General features: G+C 42.2%; 1 protein-coding gene across 7 annotated transcripts in view; it reads left to right on the top strand.

Moving 5' to 3' along the window:
* Positions 1 to 3,562: 3,562 nt before the first annotated feature.
* GABRB2 (gamma-aminobutyric acid type A receptor subunit beta2) overlaps positions 3,563 to 22,004 on the top strand; it is a 108,714-nt gene continuing 90,272 nt past the window's right edge. For 2 of the 7 annotated variants that reach the window (XM_081846430.1, XM_081846426.1), the window contains exons 1-4: positions 3,563 to 4,080; positions 5,049 to 5,282; positions 5,419 to 5,510; positions 6,552 to 6,619. In XM_081846430.1, coding sequence (XP_081702556.1) covers positions 5,206 to 5,282; positions 5,419 to 5,510; positions 6,552 to 6,619 — 237 coding nt within the window. In that variant the 5' untranslated portion in view covers positions 3,563 to 4,080; positions 5,049 to 5,205. Of the gene's footprint in view, positions 4,177 to 5,048; positions 5,283 to 5,418; positions 5,511 to 6,551; positions 6,620 to 22,004 lie in introns of all 7 variants that reach the window. The other 5 variants (XM_081846432.1, XM_081846431.1, XM_081846428.1 and 2 more) reach the window with 4 other exon arrangements.

Below are 22,004 nucleotides of genomic sequence, written 5' to 3'. Positions count from 1 at the left end.
TTGCAATGCAAATAGAACAGAGGAAAATAAATTCATAAGAGTCACTAATGAATTGCTGTTGCACATTTTTTAAAAGCAACTATTCCAAAGATGACAACTAAAGAGCCAGGGGAAAAAGGTTAAAATTCAAACCTGAAAGCAACTGCTGCTGAACAATTTCCACCCACCAACTGCATTTCATGGAAACTATACCAAAATGAATGCAATTGTATAGCAGGTAGCTCTGGGTAGATGTCACTCAAGGTGGTTTAAAAAGTGCAGGTGTTTGGCAGGTAATTTGATCCTGTGGATCAACTTCAGTGGCATAAACAATGTACCATGCTTGCTGCTGTTTATATGTCTCCTGGATGTGTCCACAACCAAAATACAGTGGTACCTCAGGTTACAGACGCTTCAGGTTACAGACTCCGCTAACCCAGAAATAGTACCTCGGGTTAAGAACTTTGCTTCAGGATGAGAACAGAAATCGTGGGAGGCCCCATTAGCTAAAGTGGTACCTCAGGTTAAGAACAGTTTCAGGATAAGAACGGACCTCCAGAATGAATTAAGTTCTTAACCTGAGATACCACTGTACATGGTTGTAAGCACACCTCCCAGCTGAGCAACAAGATTGGGGGGGCAGGAAGGGGAACAGAGGAGGCTGAATTACTCAACTCTGTCATTTGAACATTCTGCTAAGGAGGCTGTCAGGAATCCAAGTTATTCAACCCTGGTCGGAAAACGTGTAAACATCTCAACTGAAGGATAGCTTCTAGTACAGCCAAGGTGCTCCCAGTTTGAAATAAAGTTTGTGCCCAACCAGCTAATTCTGCCCCCAGCTGATTGTTGACCTTCAAAAAGGTCAAAGGGAAACAGTTTATTTCCTGTCAGTTTCTCCCGTCCCCATATTCAGTGGGGAGACATGCATTTCTGTTAGCTGAATGGCAGGTTTCTGGAAGGCTGGGGAAGAAGATGACTTTGCTCCCCAACCACACCCCAGCTCCTTTCTTAGCTACTTCTTATATAGCCTTTGGTCAGATGGCATGGAGTTAAGGATCTTCACACAGCCTCCCCAAAGCAGGAGTTCAGATGAGTTTCAAGTTTAAAATGGATCCTGTGGGAAATATAATGGCAGATGATTCAGTCATGTGAATAGCTCAATTTTCACAGGAGTAAACTTTGAAGCCATTTCGGAGGCATGCAAAGAGCTATGAATTTGGGAGCTCCTCCATATAGAGGGTGAGGTATCTATAGAGACTATCCATAACCAAAAAGAAGAAAGAAAGATGTAGCCTCAGAGTCAATTTGTAAAGTTCAAAATTATACCCAGGAAAACTTGGGTCAGGAATCTGTTCAGGTTGCTGTCTTCCATGGCTGCTTGTCCAGTAGCCAGGAAATCCAGAACAATATTCTTAATTGTTGTTGCCAGCTGGTTCAGTATGCACATATGTTTTTTTCTAGCCTCCTCCCTGCCTGAATATAGTTGTCCCAGGGCTATTTCCTCCCTGTTCATCTTTGCCTCTTTCATATTGCTTTTCACCACTTAGCTTTTCATGCTGCTAGAAGCTGTTTCCACTGTTGTGGCACACCAACTTTAGCCTGGACCTCTTGTTGCATGACCCTTTAACTCGGATTCCCCATTCCTGCCATCTTGGCAGAGCAACAACTCCCTTTACACATATCATTTCCCTTTCCAGCAGTATCCTTTGCAGCTTCAGAAATCCCCATAGTTCTGCAGAGTGGCAACTAGGTCACATGGATTGAGTATGTTCCAAGGCCAACTCCTCCTCCTTGCTGTTGGAAATAACCTGCCCAGTAAAGGATTTCAGGGGGTTACTCATGGTTCCTGTGGTTAGGATCCCAAATGGAAGCTGGCTACTGCAGGGTGGGGAAACGGAGCTCCCTTGAACGCTGGCAACTGAAGGAGAGAGTCAAAGTGGCTTGGCCAGTGGAAGGTCCCTCAACGCTGTTTGGGGGCGACGGTGAATTCAGGGTGCTGTGAGCCAGCAACCCCCTCAAGATGAGCACATGCTTATCTATTGCCCACAGCTCCCCATTCATTCAAATGATGCCACATCAAATGATGTGGCTAGTTCAGTCAGTAGAGCAGGAGGCTCTTAATCTGAGGGTTTGTGGGGGCGAGCCTCCCACTGGGCGAAAGATTCCTGCATTGCAGAGGGTTGGACTAGTGATGGCCAAACTTGGCCCTCCAGCTGTTTGGGGACTACAATTCCCATCATCCCTGACCACTGGTCCTGCTAACAGCTGGAGGGCCAAGTGTGGCCATGATCCTCCAATTCTATGATTCCATTCCAACTGCTGTTTTGTTTTGTTTGCATCGCAAGGGGACTGTCTTCCAAGTCATGGGAGTTCCAGTCTCAGGTCATTCGCAGACTCCGGAGCTCCGCTGCCAAAGGAGTGGGCGCTACTGCATTGGGCGCGTGTGTGACGGACGGACTGCGCCGGAGAGACCCCGGAGAGCCTTCCCGCTCGACACTTGCGCCACCATAAGAGGCGGTTGTGGAGTCCAAATAAAAAGCCTCCGTTTAAAGCGGGCTCCCCGTACCCTCTGGGACAGGACCTGAGGTAAAAAAAAAAAAAAAATGTGCTTCCCAGTGTGGAAGACGCCGAGTCTCTCTCTCTCTTGGCTCTGCGGGGGCTGCCGTGCTCCCACCTGAGCTCCCACCATGTTCCTCGCTGCTTCCGCCCGCCTGGGGGCACCTCACCCACCCACCCACCCCGCTATGCAGAAACGCGGGGAGTTCTCTTGCCTCACGCGGACATTTTGCGCCCCCCCCCCTTTCCGCCCGCCGCCTTGGCATTCAGCAGCGGTGGGCGGGCAGGACTGTGTGGCGCCACGCGAGGCCGCTTCTTCCCGCCTGCGGCCTCCGCTCTGGAGCAGCCCAGCGCCTCAGGTGAAGCGCCTCAGCCGAGAGAGAGAGAGGGGGGGGGAGCCGCCTCCCCTTCTCCCGCTGAGCGCTGCGGTAGCCGGTCTCCTCAGGCCGCCTCTGCGGTTGACAGGCGCTGGGCAAGGCAGTGCAGCAGCTAGACGGGCTCAATCCAGAGAGCCTGGCTGCCGCCGCCGCCGCCGCCGCTCTTCTTCCCGCCACGTCCCCCCGCCACCGCCTCACGCCCGCTCCCCGCCCCTTCCAGCCAGGCCTGGGCTCCTGAAACGGGACAGGCCTTCCCTGAGGAAAACGACCCCGCTGTGTTCATTCCGGGGCAGCCGAGAGGCGCCTTGCTCTGATGTCTTGTGTCTGTTGTGTGCTGGTAATGGCAGCTTCGGGCTGGGGACGGCCCAGTGCGGGAGAATGGCTTCCAGCCTTTCCCGAAAAGCCGAGCCGAGGCAGCCAGCAGGCAAAAGGCGGGGAGGTGGTGGTGGTGGAGGAGGAGGAGGAGGAGGCCGGGGCTGGAAACCCGCCTGCCGCGGTCTGTGTGTGCGGAATGACTAAACGTTTATTGAGGAGCTACCCGAGGCTCTCGGCGTCTCCTACACAAGCACAGTTCACCTCTCTCTGCCGCCGCCGCCGCCCCCCTCCGCCTCCCGCGGCGTGGAACGCCCCCCCCCTTCCGCCCCGTTCTCCTCTCCTCTCCCTGCTGCTGCTGCTGCTGCTTCTCCTCCTCCTCCTTCTCCTTCTCTCTCCCCTGTAGCGAATTAGAGATTTCGTGGCTTAATTGAGGAATCCAAGGGTTTCTGCCTAATTCCAACCTTCCCCGCCCCGCGCGCCTCGCTTCTCGTGCTATCCCCGGCAAGGCGAGCACTTCAGCCCCGCACCCCGCATCCGTTCAATGAAGCAGCACAGATCCACGGCGGCTCCAAGTGGGTTTTTGCAGGACGAGAAGGAGGAGGAGGAGGAGGAGGTGGCGGCGGCGGCGGTGGAGGAGGAAAGGAGCTGCTGGCGGCGGCGGCGGCAGCAGCAGCAGCAGCAGCAGCAGCAGCAGGCATCTTTGCAAGGAAGCCTTTCGGGTCTAGCTCGGCTTCTGGGGATTTAAGTGTCACTCAAAGCATCCCCAAACCAGCTCGCTGCTCCTCTGCGCTTTCTTCGCGGGCATCGATTCGAGCCCTGAGCGGTGCATTTCTGCAATTTCCTACCAGGGAAGGTAAGGAGGCTGTGAGTGCCAAATGCACCACGGCGGCGGCGGCGGCAGCAGCAGCAGCAGCAGCATGGTCACTGACAGCCTAGACTTCTCGTCCGGGTAACTTCCCCTCTTGCCCTCTTCCAGCCCCCCACCCCACCCCACCTTTCCTAGGAATGGTGGTGGTGCATTTAGGCACGATGTGGTGGTGCATTTAGGCACGATCGCCTTCTCGCATTGCCCCATCCCTTCTTATAGATGCTCGATCTCCTTAGGTGGAATAATAATAATACAATAAAAACCGAAAAAAGAAAGACGTGGCCTTTTGTCTCAGCCTCTTTGCATGGTGTTAAGGCTCTGTAGATCCTACTTTTTACTTTTTTCCGGTGTAAAGAATCCTGAGCATCGCAGGACCCACGACGTCATCCAGCGATCCCCCGCTCTTAATTTCTGTGCCCCCAAGACCACCTCTCTCTCTCTCTCTCTCTCTCTCTCTCTCTCTCTCTCTCTCTCTCTCTTTTCCAGGCGCTCAGGCAACCATCTCACCCCTACCAAGAAACTCGTCATCATCTCACATCCCCCCTTCCCCCAAATGCTATAGGCTGAGCCCTTTCCAGCCACCCATTGCTAACTCGGGCCCCCTCCCCCCCGCGATTTCACTCACCATTTACTATTTCCAAAGAGCATAAAGTCTAGCTTTTCCCCCTCCCCCATGTGCACGCCTTGCATTCCCATTTTAACCTCTTTTTCCTTCCGTTCCTAATCCGATTTTGCACATTTCTCCATTTAAACTAGGTTGCAAAACTGCTGTAACCTGCAACTCTTGAAACTTCCTCGGTTGTTGAAGTCTATGTTATTTTACTCAAAAGGACAACAACAAAAAACAACCTCTTAATCCTTTTGTGGATTACTCTCTTTTTTTAAATAATGCATTTCCTTCTTCCCCTTTAATTTTTTTCTTTCCTCCTTTCCTTCTTTTTTTTTTTGGCAAGGAAATTTGCTCCATCTCCAGCAGCAACCACTGCTCCTTTTGATGTTGTGGTACGCCGTGCGCATGCGCTCCACATTAGAATTACTGCACTGGCTAGAATAAGTTGGATCTCTTCTTCTCTTCCACTGAAGCCCTAAATCATATCAAAAGCTAAAGGGATGCTGAGAGTCCGGGAAAAGGGTTGCTTTGGAATTTGGTCGTTGCCCTTAATCATAACAGTGGTGTGTGCACAGAGGTAAGTGGCCAAAGGGTCTCTCTTTTTCGCCTTCACTTTGAATTGTACTGTGTAACTGGGAGGTGCAGATTGCATCTTGCGAGATAGAGACAAGGAAAACCGCTCTCTCCTCATGTCTTTTTACCCCTTTCTTTAGTGCTAATGATCCCAGCAATATGTCCCTGGTAAAAGAGACCGTGGATAGACTGCTGAAAGGCTACGACATTCGGCTGAGGCCAGATTTCGGAGGTAATTCGATTGCTTTTGTAGAAAAGCCTGCTCCACGCTCAGGCTGTCCCTTCTCCGGAGTGTGTGTCTGTGTGTATGTGTGTGTGTGCGCGCACGCGTGTGTGTGTTTTCAACGTGGTGTGAGCGCTGCTCCTGCTCTGCATCTATGTTGCCATTTTCTGAAGCTCGACCCAAAGTTAAGCCAATTGTTCCCCAATTTCCCTTAGCCCAGAACGGCCGTGACACGGTCCTTTAAATCTCGTGTGTGTGTGTCTGACTATATTTGTATGTTTGTGTATCTATACATACAGTACTTAGTCTCGTGTGCGTTGATTAACGCGTAATTAAAGCTTGGCTAATTGGCTTTATGGAGATGCAAATCTCCTAAGTTTCCCCAGCATCCGTGTCACCAAGCCTGGTGTGCTGTGCCTGTGGCCACAGTAAACATTTCTCCCTTTTTTGAGTACAGGATGTTCGGCTAAGCGAGATGAAAATGTCATTCTGCTCCCCGTGAGCTGTGCGTTGGGAAGCAGGTTTCCGCGTCGTTTGTGCTTGTGTATGCTAAACCGGGTCCTTGGACCCTCGCTGAACGTATGTGGCAGCCGCTAGTACAGACGGCACTCTGCTGTTACTGGGCTCGGAGGAGCGTGCGGTTCCGAGAGCCCTGTAAAGTCCTCCTTGAATCCCGAGTCAGCGTCCCTCTCGCTCGGCTTCGCCTGCTTGCAAGGCTAACCGGACTGAGCCCGTGCAGCAAGCGGGAACAGAAGCCTCTGGGTTGAAACTCACACGGCAAGTCTAGTGGGGTGTATCTCCGGCCAGCCACTTAAAGACACTTTACCCTATTATTAACACACGCGTGTGTGTGCGTGCGTGTGTGTGTGTGTGTGTGTGTGTGTGTGTTATATAAAGCACCCGTTGCTGACGGCGATCCTAGAAACGCTGCAAGGCAAACTCGTGGCTAAAATGAAGCCCTGCTGCCCCACCCCTTCTTCAGTCCGAATATTGCTTGCATGAATGAGTTAAATTGTGAGAGATCACAGTGCAGACCATCTTGTGTTGCAGGTCCCCCTGTGGCTGTTGGCATGAACATAGACATTGCCAGCATAGACATGGTGTCAGAAGTCAATATGGTGAGTATTTCATTTATCTTTCAGTCCATCTCCCCCCAACCAGGTTTTACAAGGGTCTGTGGAATCAGTAACTGTGAATGCAGGTTCTGACTTTATCGCTTTTATTTCTCATTTACCACCAATGTGCACCAGAGCTCTCCAGTTAATTAGGCCATCTCTCCACCCCCCACCCCCAATTGGGTGCTTGCGTCTTCTCTACATAGATGTCAGAAAGCAGTGTGAAATAATTTCTCAAGCTATTGATTTTGGGCTATTTTTATCCGAAACGTCTGAATAAGAAAAATGCTAGTAACCTATGGTATTTTGGGGAAATCCATAGAATTACTAGAATGAGTTTTAGGAGGCCTCTTGTACAGCCACTGAAATAAAATGTTGTCCTTCAGATTAACATCTGCAAGTTTATTCCAAAAGGCTTTTAAACACTACGACTTTTAGTGTGTAAAAAACTGGTACGATTATTATTATTTTTGACAGTCTTAGTATATAGGAGAGACCATTTCAGACATATAGTTAAGTGCTACTGAGAGACTTAGAGGAACAATAGTGGCCTCCTTTTGCTTCATGCAGGAGCGCCCCCTGCTGACATCGATTTGCACAACAGTTCAGAATATTTTAACATTTTCATCATGTATTTGGGACAGTTTAATTGTTTCAGTTACTATTGGGAGGCATGGGGATTGAGATGAATGTTCTGCACCCAAACATAAAGTTGTAATTAGGTTGATGAATGCAGTTTTTAAATGTTGCATGAACGCTTCATATAAATTTATTGCCAGTTCTAATGTGTAGAGCCATACTATTAAATGAAAGTACAGAGGGTGAAGAGATGGGTGTATACATATGTTGGAATGGGACCTGGATCGCATAAAATGTGGTCACACTTTGTCTTGCATATCTTTGGCCTTCCATTTTTAAAAATGGTTGTAGAAGCCATGTAAACACACTGAAAAGTTTGTATGGAAGACTGCCCTATTGTAGCATGCTACACTTGAGGCAAGTTTTTATTATTTTTATTTTATTAAAACAAAACTTCTTGCATAGTGATTGCGTTATCTGTAAGACTAGTTAATCTAGAGTTGCTAAAACACTTTTAAATATATATATTTATAAGATAGCCTCATCATATATCCATTACTCAGGCGGCAGACCACTAATGAAGGAAAGAAAGTAACAAGAAGCACTAGGGTTAACTTCTTTTGAACTTTTGGTTTTCATTTGCAGACTGTATTGAACCTTAATATCCATTGTGTTTGTTAAAGGATCACAGTAGCTTAGCATTGTAAAATATGGAAGACTATGCTTTAATGAGATAACCAGGCAAATTATAATGACATGAAATTGTGTCAGCTCAGTTTCATTAATGAGTGAGACCTAGAGTTCAAACAGAAAATGTTCAGTTTAAATTACAGATTCCCACCCCTCCCCCATGCACTGTGTTTACATTTTTTTAAATGATTGCTTGGGATATTTGGCTCTATTTCATATTAGCATGACATGAATTAACACTCGGTGACATTGTCAGGGTGTGATACTTTTCCTTCAGAAGTTATTAATGTGTCTTTGTGATAGGCATAATCTTCCAAACTTTGAAAGAACAATTCAATTTCTAATGTATTGAGAAATGGTTGTGTAAATATTAAATCTTTGCATGTTTCATGTTCAGGGACTTTGTTGTACCATGTCGGAACCTGATCACTGAGGCCATGCATGATTCCAATTCCTTCTTCCTGAAAGTGATCCTAAAGTATAATATGTCTAGTGAGAGGCGCTGAACTTTGAATTTAGATCACTGTCACGTGAACATATTCCAGCATGCTCCTAGTGTTTTGTCTATATGTCTAGAAATGGCAGATTATATTTTTGAAATCGGCCCACTACTTAGTAAAACTAACCTGGGTAACACATACCATGTTTTAATGCATTTTTGGAAATATTAACATTTATTTTGTTCAAGAGTCTCATACTTTACAAACCTGATCTGCAAGACTGGTGTTAAAATGAGAACCTGTTCTGATCTGATGGCTGGAACTATTCTGTTTTGTTAAAAAGATAATGCAGTCTGTTTTGTGTCCTCCTGAAGTTTGAATGTTGAAACTTTAGTATCAGAAAAGGTCTCTGTACAGATGAAGAATGGACATAGTGTGAAAAACAATATTCATAGTCCTACTTAGATAATACTCTTTTTTAAAAAAAAAAACCCTACCTGTTTGGATAAAATGAATTTGGCCTCATAAGGCTTCTTTTAATCAGATGAAAGATAAAAAAATTGTCAGCAAACTTATTTCATGAGATGGTGGGTATGTGCCTGTGCCAAGGACAACACAGAGTTTCTTCGCTTTCCTGTAGTGTGATCTGATTTATTTTAAAAAATAGAGGTTGCAATCCTATACACACTTGCCTGAGCATAACTCCCACTGAACTCATTGGAGCTCATTGGAGCTTAATTCTGCATAGACCTGCATAGCTTGTTCTCTGACATTTTGTCATAGAAGGCTTAGTGTTTGGGAAACACTAGTTTAGACTAACTGGTGTTTGTCTCTTACCAGAATTTTAAGCTACTTTCAAATCCTAGTTAAGGTCAATCCTCAGTTAATATTAACCCTAATTGCAACTGGTGCCAACTAACAATTACTTAAATCTGGTAACAAGAACTAGAGCAGAAGAGTGTAAGGGCTGCAGGGAAGAGAAGCACATGGTACCATGGACAGCTCCTAGTCATTCACTATTGTTAAGCCTACGATCCAATGCAATACTTTGGAATAAGCCCATTGAAATTAATGGGACATGCTTCTGAGTAGATATGAGTAGCCTTGTGCTGTACAAGATTGAGTGTGTGTCCTTTTTATACTGGGCTTGTCTGGTCAAAAGCATGAGTGACAGTTTCAAAGGTGTTTTGCTTCATTTAGAGCTTCACTTACATTTCATTGAAACTAGTGGTCTCTCACCGCCCCCCAAAGTCTAAAGTAAAATATTCAAAATGTTGTACAAGTTACTGTCTAGCACAGCTAAACCTTGGCATGTGTGACAAAACAGAAGATTTACAGCGTGATCCTTAGCATGTGAACTCAAAAGTGAGCTCCACTTTTTCCTAGCAAGTGTTTTATGTTTGCAGCCTTACACACACCCACTTGCCTGCAGTAGGCCTCCTTGGATGCAGTGAGATTCAATCCCGAGTGATTCATAGAATTGGGTTGTTGACTACAAGTATCCAATTGTCAATAGCAACACCAATATTATTAAACGTTAGAAAATTTTAGCCCAGGCTTTTTGAACATAGTTGTCACGTAGTATCTTCTAATTGTTCATCTAACGTTTGGTCTAACACATTGTTGGCCTTTAATTTGTCAATAAATGCTGATGCAGAACCATATCTTGAGAAGATATGAGGATTATCACACACACACACACACACACACACACACACACACACACACTCACACACTCTCCTCTGCCCTCCCTCCATTCCTGGATATATTGGTAAAGAATGTACAAGAACAATTGTTGATGCAGAAGTGAAGAGAGTGGAGATCCGTCCAAAAAAGCATATATGTATGGCAGTATACAATCTGAGTGACATGTGAAAGTAGCATATGAGAGCAAGCACACATTTCCATTAAACAGGCTTGTTGACAAGGAGTGTTTTTTGTTGTTTTTTTAAAAAAAAGAACTTAATTAATTTGTCAGGGTGTTGCCAGTTTATTTTTGTTCAGCAATAAAAATGTGCTTTTTTTTTTTACTCTGGCACTGACAATCTAGTTGCCTTTCCTCACATGTGTTTCTGTTGGCGATAAATCACACTTTCCCAACACTCAAATGGCAGTATTTCATTGCTGGAAAAATGTGATTTCCTCTGCAGATTGGGACATATTGCAATAATTTTTGTAGTTTGAAGCCATTTTGTGACCTTATTTATAGCTTTATTACTTCAAAGGCTTAGTACCCCTTCTATATCAAGCAAGTGTATTAAAAACAGGAATGATAAAACAAATGCTGAACACCAGGAAGAACACCCCTTTCTCCACCACCTTCTTTTGAAACATGCCCCTCCCCATTTTTAAATATAGTTCATTGCAGACAGTGTGCTCCAACTCTACCACACATGCACATCACTGTTCCCACCCCACCCCATTTTTTTTAAGCCTCTCTGCCTTGTGAGCTAACAGTGTACACAAGAAGGTTCAAATATGTCTTGTGCAATCCTGACAACGAAAAAGTGATTTTTGGCAGCAGTTACACCACTGAGAATACTTTTGAATAGTTGACTTTCTACCTAGTTGTCAATAATTTATGTCTATCATTCTATCTTGAATGGCACTAGCTCTCTTGAGATTGAAAATATTAATGTTACTATTTTATAACAAATAATATAGCCTAGCTCAGAAATTTTGTTCAGCCAAGTGCATTATCCTAGAAATGTATGTTAGGATAGATAATGTTTGCTGTTAACTATGCAGGTGGGCATCATTTATCCATAGTGCATTTCACAGCTGCGACTAAGTGAAGAGAGCTCTTGTAATATTTTGGAACTTTTTATCATCTAAGTAACTTCAGCAGGAAACAAAATTCAGAGATGAACCTGCATGCTTGAATTCAAACAATGGATTCCCATGGAATTTCTGAGCGCCCCTTCCCCACTGGATTCTGGAGCAGAAAGAACTGGGTTTCCAAATCCAGCAGGAAGTTGTGATTGGTTTGCTGGTTGCTTTTGAATAATCTTCTTGGCTCCCACATGAACAGATTTCACTGATTGCTAAATTTAGAGACCATTGCAATGGTTTCTATCTGCAAAGTATAAATCATCATTTTCTTCTGAGGAGTCATATGAAGGGAGCTGGAGGGGAGGACTAGAATAAACAGCATGCAGATTAAAGCCTTTGCAGAGGTCAGAAAAGCTCCAGTGTACATATAAGATAGTCAAAGTTGAACTGATGTGTATGTATGTTTAAACTACACAAGTATTTAAGACACCCAAATATAGGGAATCCATCCTCCTTCCAAAGTTCACCTGAGCTTGTAATTCACTTGCCTCAGCACCTACTGCCTCCGTTGTAGTGTTCACCTGGTTTGCCTCTTCCCATGCATTCCCAAGCTTAGGTTGCAATAGTGGGGAAGAAGACTGTTGACACCAGTTGACACTCTGAAGGCCTCCAAACATGCTTGGTGCTTCTATATGCTGTGTGTCTGTATTTTCTAAATCCATTTGGCTCAATTCATTCAACCAGGAGGAGTTCAAATGACATACCCCAGTAGTCTTGGTGGCATGTTCAGAAGCCTCAATTGTGTTGTTTGCCAGGAAAACTGGAAACAGTTTCCCTAGCAAACCTAGCTTGGCAGTCAAAGAGTCAGAAGAGAGGTCCTCTTGTAGTTCATGGATAGACTAAGTTTCAGGAAGCAAAGACTAGGGATAAATGGACAGTTCTCTGAAGTGGAGCAAAGATCACTATTGAGACTTGTGCTTCTGAACCTGAAGTAAGTGGTGAGGTGGCCAAGTTTGCAGATGATACTAAATTGTTCAGGATCATTAAAAAGAGATTGTGAAGAGCTCTGAAAGGACCTCTCCAAACCTGCGTGAGTGGGTGATAAAATGCAATTCAGTGTGAACAAGTGTAAAATGGTAAGCAGAGATTTGGAGAAAAGAGTGGAATGGATGAATAAGTTGGCAGGGTGGTTCCCTGGGCACTTGACATGAGATTTCAGAGACCTCTCAGATAAAGTCTTTTCGCCCATTTAATTCTCTGAGAGAGTATAAAAAGATCAGATTCATTCTGAATTTGGGGTCTGTGTCACCCATTACAGATTGAACCATTGTAAGAAAATGAGCCCCAGTGATTCCAGAAAGAAGTGGGAAAGAAGACTGCCATAATAGGAATTGTCTGTTGTTAGCCATTTGCCTATCAGGACTGACCCACATCCTAACTTTAATAAGGGTACCTAAGCAATTAATAACATTACAAACCCTTCGGTAGCAATTTAGAGGCTATCAAGTTTCTTTTAAATGAGCTCTCAAGCTATTTGTTGCTGCTACAAAGTTAACATGCCTATTCTGGAAATTAAATTTGCTGCTGAAACAGTTAAACTTATACATAGATGTTGATGCTCCTATTGTAATAGTTATACTGTGGGTAGACAAAAAAATATTTAAACATTTTGCCCTCTCTAACATATTTGCATTAACATTTAGCCATTGGAAAAACAACACAGGAAACAAGCAATATAACCACAAGGACTTTGGTAATAAGTACTGTAGTGTGGACACTGCACTGGCATTAATGGCTTTTATTATAGTATTAATTATATGGGCATCGTACTGGTCTTTAATTGCATGATTAAGTGTTGGACATGACTTTAAGGCTGAAGCATCTGATAAGTTTCCTGTGGTTTATGTATGCCATTATGCTGTTTCTGGTTATATGAGTAATGCAGAACAAGCTGGAACAATACAGTGAGTGAATCCTTACATTTAACAAAGCCAGAGTAAATTATTAAAAATTACAATTGGCTTGAAATTGGCTCTCACTAGGAAGTTGGTGCCTGCCACCTACAAACTCCTCTCTCCCAGCTGTTCCCTGTGTGCTGTGATGTCACAGAATGTTGGAATATTCAGAAATACTTTAACTGGTGAGTGGAAATTCCACTAAGAGAAATACTGACAAATAATCCAGTTTCTGTGAGCCAGATCATATCCTGTAGAAGCATAAGTGTTGTTGTTTTTTTAAAGTCTTCAGTGTGTGTGTGTGTGTTATGGGTTTGACTTTTTTTTATACCTTTTAACACTCAGAGCAGGCAAGCCTGCCCAATGAGAGTTGGCTCTCATGGCTGAAGGGCATTTTAGAAAGACAGATGTGTTCTGGGAGTCAGGCTTATTTATGTGAATAATTTCTATCTGACATTTCTTCTGAAGAGGTCAAAGTGACTAACAACAAAACAAAAATCCAGAGACCAATTGCTTAATATAGCAGTCCACAGTCCAAATGCTTCCTAAAAGAGAAGGTTTTTTCCAACTTGCAAAAGGCTCATAAGGAGATGGTGTGATGGGTTTCCTTTGGAAGGGGAGTCTCCAGAGCTTAGGCACAGCTCCCTGGTATCAACCAAGCCCTATCTGTTTGAGAAGAGTTAACTTTTAAATTTAAGCAGGAGCTTTGAAGAGACTGTTGGACAATGATATTTCTTCTTAATAATCTGAGACACGAACGAGTCTTTTGCTGATGCGCCATCCCCATTGCATGAGGTGTGATTAAACCAGGAAATCTCTAAGGAGGAATCATTTTCTGTTTCATCTTTATTGGGAAATCACGGTTCCAAACTTTGTAAAAAGTTGAAGTTGGTTTAGAATTCTGGATTGTTTGGAAGTTGTCAACATAATCTCTCAGCTGAGATGAAACTTGGTATTTAGGCATGTGCTGAAGGAAGAAGCAAAGGGATGCAGAAGCAAAAGGCTCTTTCATATTTTGGCTTAGTTTGAACTGGGCCATATTTAAATGTGAAACAATGATCAGCACTTCCTAAGCTAGAAAATGCATACTAGAAAGCAGATGGGAGAAGGAGAAAATGGTTAGGAAATAAGTCATACAGAGATCAATTGATGGAGAAGCTTAAAATACTTTAAAAAAAGATCTTGAAGACTTGGAATATGTGTAATTATAGCTTTTGTTGCCACTGGAGCAAGTAGAAAGCATTTCTTACATTTCAGCTGTGTTTTTTGGTCATATAAAATTGTATGAGTTTCTATCAGCCGGATGTTTGCTCTGCCAGACTCTTTTCATAATAAGAATCTGAGCTTGAAGTGCTGAGTGCTTTGAAAAAGCTGTCCACTTCAGTTGAAAGAGACAAACTAGGCATTAAGCTTGTTTGAAAACCTAGTATCAATTTTGGGGTCTGAGAAATTTTGAAAACTCTGGCTCTTAAGCTTTATTGCCTATTAAATGTTTTATGGGAGCTTGAAAGTATGAATTATTTATTTGAGACATAGGTCCGTTCTAACCTACTTCTGTAAAACTTTGCATTTTTGCTTGTATAAAGTATTTCATACTGTTTACTTTAGCATTAAAATATACTAAACTATTGACAGTATTATTACTGCTGTACCTCTTTCCCCACTTTCTAAGCAGCACCTGAAGTGGTGTGCAATATGCTAAAAACAACACAAAATGCCACAATAAGAATTAAATTACATCTTTGAAAAAAGCCTGGAAAACTCAGCCCTAAGAGCATCATACAGTAGAAATACCAGCAACCTGGAAGACAGTGAGATAGCAGCTCTCCCTAGGGTTAACACAGTTGCAACCACCTCTTCCATGATCTTCCAAATATGCTCTCTGCTGCCCAGGATGTTGCAGAAACTAAGACGGAGGAGGGAGATGGGAAAGGAAAAACCTTCCTTCTCTCACCACGGGCCACTACTGCTTCTGCAACCACTGGATAGGTCATTAAAAAGAAGAGAGGGATTTGTTGGTTTGTTTGTTTTTTGGGTACATTGGTAAAAACAAGTGGGTGTTTTCCCGAACCCTTGGAAAATAATCTGAGTTTTTACAGTGCAGTGCCCCCACAACACCTCCCCACCAATAACTCTGGATTATTTCTGAATGAATCCAAGGAGCATTTGGGACAGCATGCCCATCTGTAGTGCATGACCCAAGAGAAGGCAGGACACTTTGCAGTCACAATACAAGTTGGGACATGGAATGGTGCCTTCTTCCTAGTAGTGTAACATTTAAGCGAACTCAGTATTTGAGTGGGGATGAACTTAAAAGGTGTAATGATAATGTGTCAGGTTTGTTATCCAGTGTGAATAGTGCTATTTACAATATGCAGTTACTTCCACCCCTTTTTATTTAAGTACGTAGGGGTAGCTGGGATAAATGATTGTGGGCAATAGCGTGAAGGGAGGAGAGGTTTGACCCCCCCCCCGCTTTAGCACTAGAGCAAACTTCTTTTTAATTGTGTAACGATGATTCCTTTTGCATCCTTCATTTTTATCGAGCAGCTATAATAGCTTTAGGGCTAGTGGCACTATAACATCAAGAGTAAGTTTCTCCCACTGCTCCACAGAAATAGTGGTAGGTAGTCGCAGTCTGTTTCATGTAATGTAACATCCAAAATTTCCATACTATCTAAGTGAAAGAAAGTGTATGTGGCTGAAATTAAATGTATTTGTAGTTGCACATAGTACTTCTTGCTATATTTTCTTCAATTTTTCTTATTTTCTTTAACATTTAGGGTTGCTTAGGGTTTCCATGCTGAATTTTAATGTATTTTATTTTAATCAGCATGTTGTCTAGAGATTTTTTTTAATGAGTTGACTAATAAATATAATAAATAAGCATGATGTCCAGTCTCTAGAGCTGAACACAGTAAGCAAATTATTAATTATTATTTTTAAGGGGGGGAACTGTTTTTCATCAAATCAGAAGTGAGTATGTGTTAGATAAGGTACTCATAATCATAAGAGCACTGAAGTGCAGGATTTCATTTTGATTAACTTTTTAATTGGGTTGACTTTTTGAGAACAGAATGATGCATCAACACTTGATGCATCACTTGACATTTTGGTGATGAGGCATCTATTCTGTATGTACAATGACTGAATAACTATCTCTTAGCTGTATTGCTTTCATTTTTTAAAAAAGAAAAGAAACCAGAAATTATCTGAAAAAAGCACAAGGTAACATTTCTGTAATGATAACAGAAACGTGCATGTATCTTAAAAAAAAATAATAATTAAAGAATAGTCATTATGAACTGAAATCTTTGATATTTTGAGGTTTTTTGTTGCTTAAAGCTACATGAGGGCAAACAACTCCATCCCCTTGTGTTTAAATGCGGCTGATTGATTGTCATTTTCCAGAAGTTCTTTAAGTACAGCAGAATAGATTTTTGATTTCTCACCTAAAATATAATCAGCTTCATCACAATAATACACATTCTAGAAGCATGAAAGAACAATGTGACGATGGCTGCAATCCTAAACATGCTTACAAGATTGTCAGCCCTATGCTTAGGATTTGAAGGGATGTAGTTCAGTGGTAGAGAACTTGCTTTGCAAGCAGAAGGTCCCAGATTCAGTCCCCAGGATCTCTAGTTAGAGCTAATGTCCCTTATTTGAAAACTTGGGATTTCAGCTAGCAGTTAGTGTGGACAATATTGAGCTGGGTGGATTCAATATAAGGCAGCTATAACCAAAGTTGGTTCTTGAGTTTACTGTTCATGGTTCTTCTGCAGAGAGACAAACCACAAGCTTAGATCTGGGTAGTGCAGCAAGAAGAAGGGTGGGGAAGGAGGAAAACATGCTTGTTTGTTCAATCTTAGCCATGGAATGGTTCAGCATTACAGTGGTACCTCAGGTTAAGTACTTAATTCGTTCCGCAGGTCTGTTCTTAACCTGAAACTGTTCTTAACCTGAAGCACCACTTTAGCTAATGGGGCCTCCTGCTGCCGCCATGCCTCCGGAGCCCGATTTCTGTTCTTATCCTGAAGCAAAGTTCTTAACCTGAAACACTATTTCTGGGTTAGCAGAGTGTGTAACCTGAAGCGTATGTAACCTGAAGCGTATGTAACCCAAGGTACCACTGTATGTACAAACTCAGTCATTGTTTGAACTGGAGGAATGTGGAGAATCAAACTGTTGATGACACTTTGCTTTTCCAAGGAAACAACATTAGGTTTCCCTGCTGCATACATTTAAGCATACACTTAAAAAAAAAAGTGTGTTTAGGGTCTCGGAGCAAGTGTGTTAGCATCCTAGGGTAACTAGCTCAGATCAGTAGGGAGAAACTGACCCTGTCTTGATCTTTATCCTGTTTTCTGCATTAAGGTTCATTCTGTATGCTTTAAGGAATAAACAGGGAAGCATGATAAGGTTCTCTTATTTTCTGGTGTTTTTTCTCTGTTAAATATTTTTAAAAAAGTATGAAAGGGCAAAGCAGATTCTATGTGTTCACATTAGTTTCTTGGAATGCTGCAAGGTCATTGCTGTCTCCCCACCATCAACACCATCACCACCCCCGCTGTGTCTCTAAGTCAATTTCTCCTGCAACTGTTCATATCAGGGGGAAAGCACACCAAGAACTCAGGCCAATGTAAGTTTCAATAGTGGGAGTGGTCCCTACTCGCAAATCAATAGTCAATAGTAACAAAAACTAATCCATTCAAAAGTATGTATTCTGACAAGGATTACAAACTCAAATAGAGATTACAAACTCTAACAGAGATTACAGACTCAAACTCATAAAAATATGTATAACACAATAATTCATTACAGAATTAGAGATAAGAGTTTATGAGTCAAGATAAATTCATGTTAGTCCAGATTCGTCGTGGAGGTCTTAGTTTCAATCACTGAGCAGAAGTCAGAAGTCTGTTATGGATTAGAAACCAGGACAGGGCCCTGTTTCGATGTATTCACCTTCATCAGCTAATTTTTAAAGGGTCGTGTAAGTTTGAAGACTTTCAGATAAATATATCCTGTTATTTTCTACATTTCTCAAGACCTCTACGACGAATCTGGACATATTTTTTTGCTTTTTTCTTGGTATATTTAATAACTGTTCATATCAGGGCAGGGATGATTTCTCCCCATGATTTCATTCCCTAACCCAGTGACACTTTCATCTGTGCACATTCTGTCATCTGTGCATTCACAAAACCATCCTGATCATCATAATACATATTTTCACACTACAATGGAATGGCGGCTTCCATTTTTTAATCAGGTGGAAGCTGGTTTGAGGGAAAGTACATCAAATAGCAGTATTCCTCTAAAAGCCACAGGATGCAGATTGATGTGAACCTAGTTTAAGACAAACAACAACAGGAGCACACTGGAGTCACAGTAAATAGAAATACGAATAACCCTTCACTCTCTAGCGAAGATAAAACACTGCCTAGTCACAGAACCATAGTTTGGTGATACAGAACTCACAGACTTATTCCTGTGCACTTATCCCCCCCCCCTTTAGTTTTAACTGTGGCAAACATTTATCTCATAACTGATATTCTTACTCAAAATTGCCCAAATCTCCGATCATGGTTTCAAATTAGTTTATGTTCACTGTAGTTTGTTTGTTTTTTCTTTGTTAAAGCACTGCAAATATAGCACTATCATTATTTCCAGGGCTGAAAAGGAAAAGGGGATATCTGTATGAGTGGGCGGTAAATGCATTTTAATGCAAGAGTTGGGCAAGATTTCGAACTGTGACTTGGGACTATTGGGAAAAGAAGGAATTGACAACAGCAACCAGAATAGAATCTGACTTTTGACTATATGTGCAACACACAACTTTGTTATTACCAACACACTCTTTTGACAAAATAAATAAATCATGGAGGCACAAGCAGTCATGATGTGCTCTTTGTCAGAGGTATGACAAGTGCCAACAACTGCTGGACAGATCACCGATTAATACGTTCCACGGTGGCTATCAATATTATACCTCAGTGCAGGCTTCAAGGAAGGAAACCAAGGTGCAAAATGAACACTCAAGCTCTTCAATCCTATTAAGCAGGATTGCTTCCAAATGACTCTTAAAGACCATCTGCTTTCGGAGTTCCCTGATAACACTGAAAAACACTGGACCAAGCTAAAAACATCCATTATTACAGCCTGTGAACAAACTATTGGATACCAAACCAATAAACACCAGGACTTGGTCTGATGAGTATGACAGTGAGATTGAACACATTCTTGACAAGAAAAGGAAGGCTTTTCAGATCTGGTAAAGAGATAGAAACTATGCCATTATGAAAAAACCTATACCAACACTAAGGTTGAGGTTCAAAGAAGAACCAGAGAACTAAAGAACAGCTGGTGGATTAAAAAAAAAAGCTCAAGAGATCCATCACATAGCCGACACTCACGATGCACAGAGTTTCTTTAAAGCCACAAAATAATAAATATTTATTGGGCCAATAAATCATGGCATATGCCCCCTACGCACAACAGACAGTACCACACTTCTAAAAGATAAAGAAGCTATTGCACTGTGTTGGAAAGAACATTATCAGCATCCCCTTAACCGCAGCTCCCCCATAGCTGCTGAGGTTCTCTGGGAGAGTTGTGTGCGGCTATTAACCAAATGAAAAACAACAAAGTCAGTGGACCTGATGGGGGACCTGCCAAAGTCTTCAAAGTGGGCGGAATAGAACTTACACAACAACTTCACGAAAAAATCTGGGAGAGAGAGGAGATCCCAGCAGACTTTAAGGATGTCAAAATTATCAATCTCTTTTTTAAAAAAGATGATAGCTTCCGCAGTCTGTTCTATCGAGGTATCTCTTTATCTTTGTATTAGCTGTGGCTGGCCAAAATCTTACAGACTCACTGTTAAGACTGTGTTCATGGAAGACAATCTTACTCAGCTACGAGTGATCGCCAAAGAAAGGAGGAGGAAGAGGAGCGAACAACCATCACAGAATAAGGTTTAGGCAGTATCATATCTATACTTTATTATGTTTGCTTTTATTATGTAACACATTTTAAAAACAGTTTTAAAAGTACAGTGAAACCTTACAAAAGCATAGTTATAGGATAGAATTCAATGTCACACTTTGTGTGAATTCAATGCGCTACTCTGGGGATTCCCTACCCCCGCACTCCCCACAAGCCAATTTTGGAGGGTGGACAGTTTAATCCAAAAGTATGCAAAGCCATATTTATACTGAAATTAGGCAGTTGCATTAGTTGTGCTTTGTAATATACAAGTTACAAAGTATTATTTTCTAAAATGTTCTTGTTTTGCATCATTGGGGCAACAGAGGCCAGCCCTTTGGTGATAATATGAGACACAAGGCAAGATAGTAAACTGTAACTTGCTAAGGGCTTGACAGCTCATGCTTATTACTCATGTATATGCTCAGCTTATATAACTAGCTGCAAACAGGATTATCCCCATTTATAAGCAATATTTGTATGTGTTCAGAAAACCTGACGGGTATGTGCACCTTTGGGATAATTTAAAATTGCCATGCTCTATCTTCGAATTTGTTTTTATTTAATTGCCATCTTCACTGCTAACCTGCTTATTGCCTATTTTAAAGGCAAGTTCACACAGAGAGAGAGAGAGATACAGAATTCCAGTTCACTCTGAATTCTGACTAGTTGTCCATTGTAAGCTGTCACACTAAATGCTGAGACACAAACTTTGCCTGCATTTTGTTCATTTTTTGTCTCCAAACTTGCTTGTGGGCACTGGGCAATACCAACTCATCAGTATCAGTGGTTTGCATAAGTTGGTGTTGAGTTCCAAGGAAAAGGGAAAAGTTTGCCACTGCTTCTGGTCAATGTTTTGTGGCGGCAGATTCCCATTTAAAACTCTCTTGATTTGAGTGTGCCATTTTATCTATGATATGATGTTTTAAAATTCTGCTATGGCAAATTACATAAAAATGAAATGTTAATTTTGAATTAATACTCAGTTTGCATGAAGAAATATAGGCAAGTGCTGTGCTTTTCTTACTGGTGGTATTCATTGTAATGATTTGGCCAACCTTTCTATCTCAGGGTAAATAAATAACACTGTTGCTACTTTCATGGAAGAGTTCACTTTTAACATATTGATATTTAATTTGATAAAAATAAATTAAGCCTTCTACCATGGTTAAAGTGTTGGGAATGGGCTACAGCTAGGGGCACCATCTTCTGGGGGTTGAGCCATGTTTGACTCTGCCCCTGACTCCCCCGATGTCCTGATGTCAGGTGCATAAAGTCAACCCACACATTCTACTTCGAAACCTGGTGCCTCTGGCTACAGCAGTGGTTCCAAATCATTTTGGGCCTGGGGCATATTTGGAAATCTAAGAAGCGCCACAAAATAACACACACAACACCGCAAACCAGGAAAAATACCTAACGTGTCTCAAAGCAAGCAACCTTTGCAAACAAGAAAGCAACAATAAAAGTCATTTTTAATGAAAATTGGGAGGGGCAGTGCCCTTGCTTAGTATCAAAGTGTGCCACATTGGAAACCATAGGACTACACTGCTACAGAATTACTGTATGTACTGAAACACAGATTCCTCCAAACTTCCACCTGCTAATCTTAACCATTGTCAAGTGTTGTCTCAGTACTGCTGTTCAGCACAGTTAATGCTAGATAGGTTTCCATTTTAACAGGATTTATGATCAACTACAAACCCTAGAATGCTGGAACTTGAGATTTATGGAGAGCTGTGCTACACAATTTGATGCCTTAAACTTTGTACATTTACATCTAAGCCACTGTGTGAGTAACCAAATAATTAGTACATCATGACCCCCTATCCAGTTCAAAGCTGCTTTATATGCCACATTTTAGAGGTTCATTGACTCTACAAATGATATTCCTAAAATACTTTGGCTAATGCTGCACAATGATTTTTGCAAGCAGATCATCTGTTATAAATCATCTGATAA

Source organism: Podarcis erhardii (assembly GCF_964252035.2).
Source record: "Podarcis erhardii genome assembly, chromosome: 2".
NCBI classification, from domain to species: Eukaryota; Metazoa; Chordata; class Lepidosauria; order Squamata; family Lacertidae; genus Podarcis; species Podarcis erhardii.
Note: the sequence above shows the minus strand (reverse complement) of the source record. Positions and strands in the feature narration are given on the sequence as shown.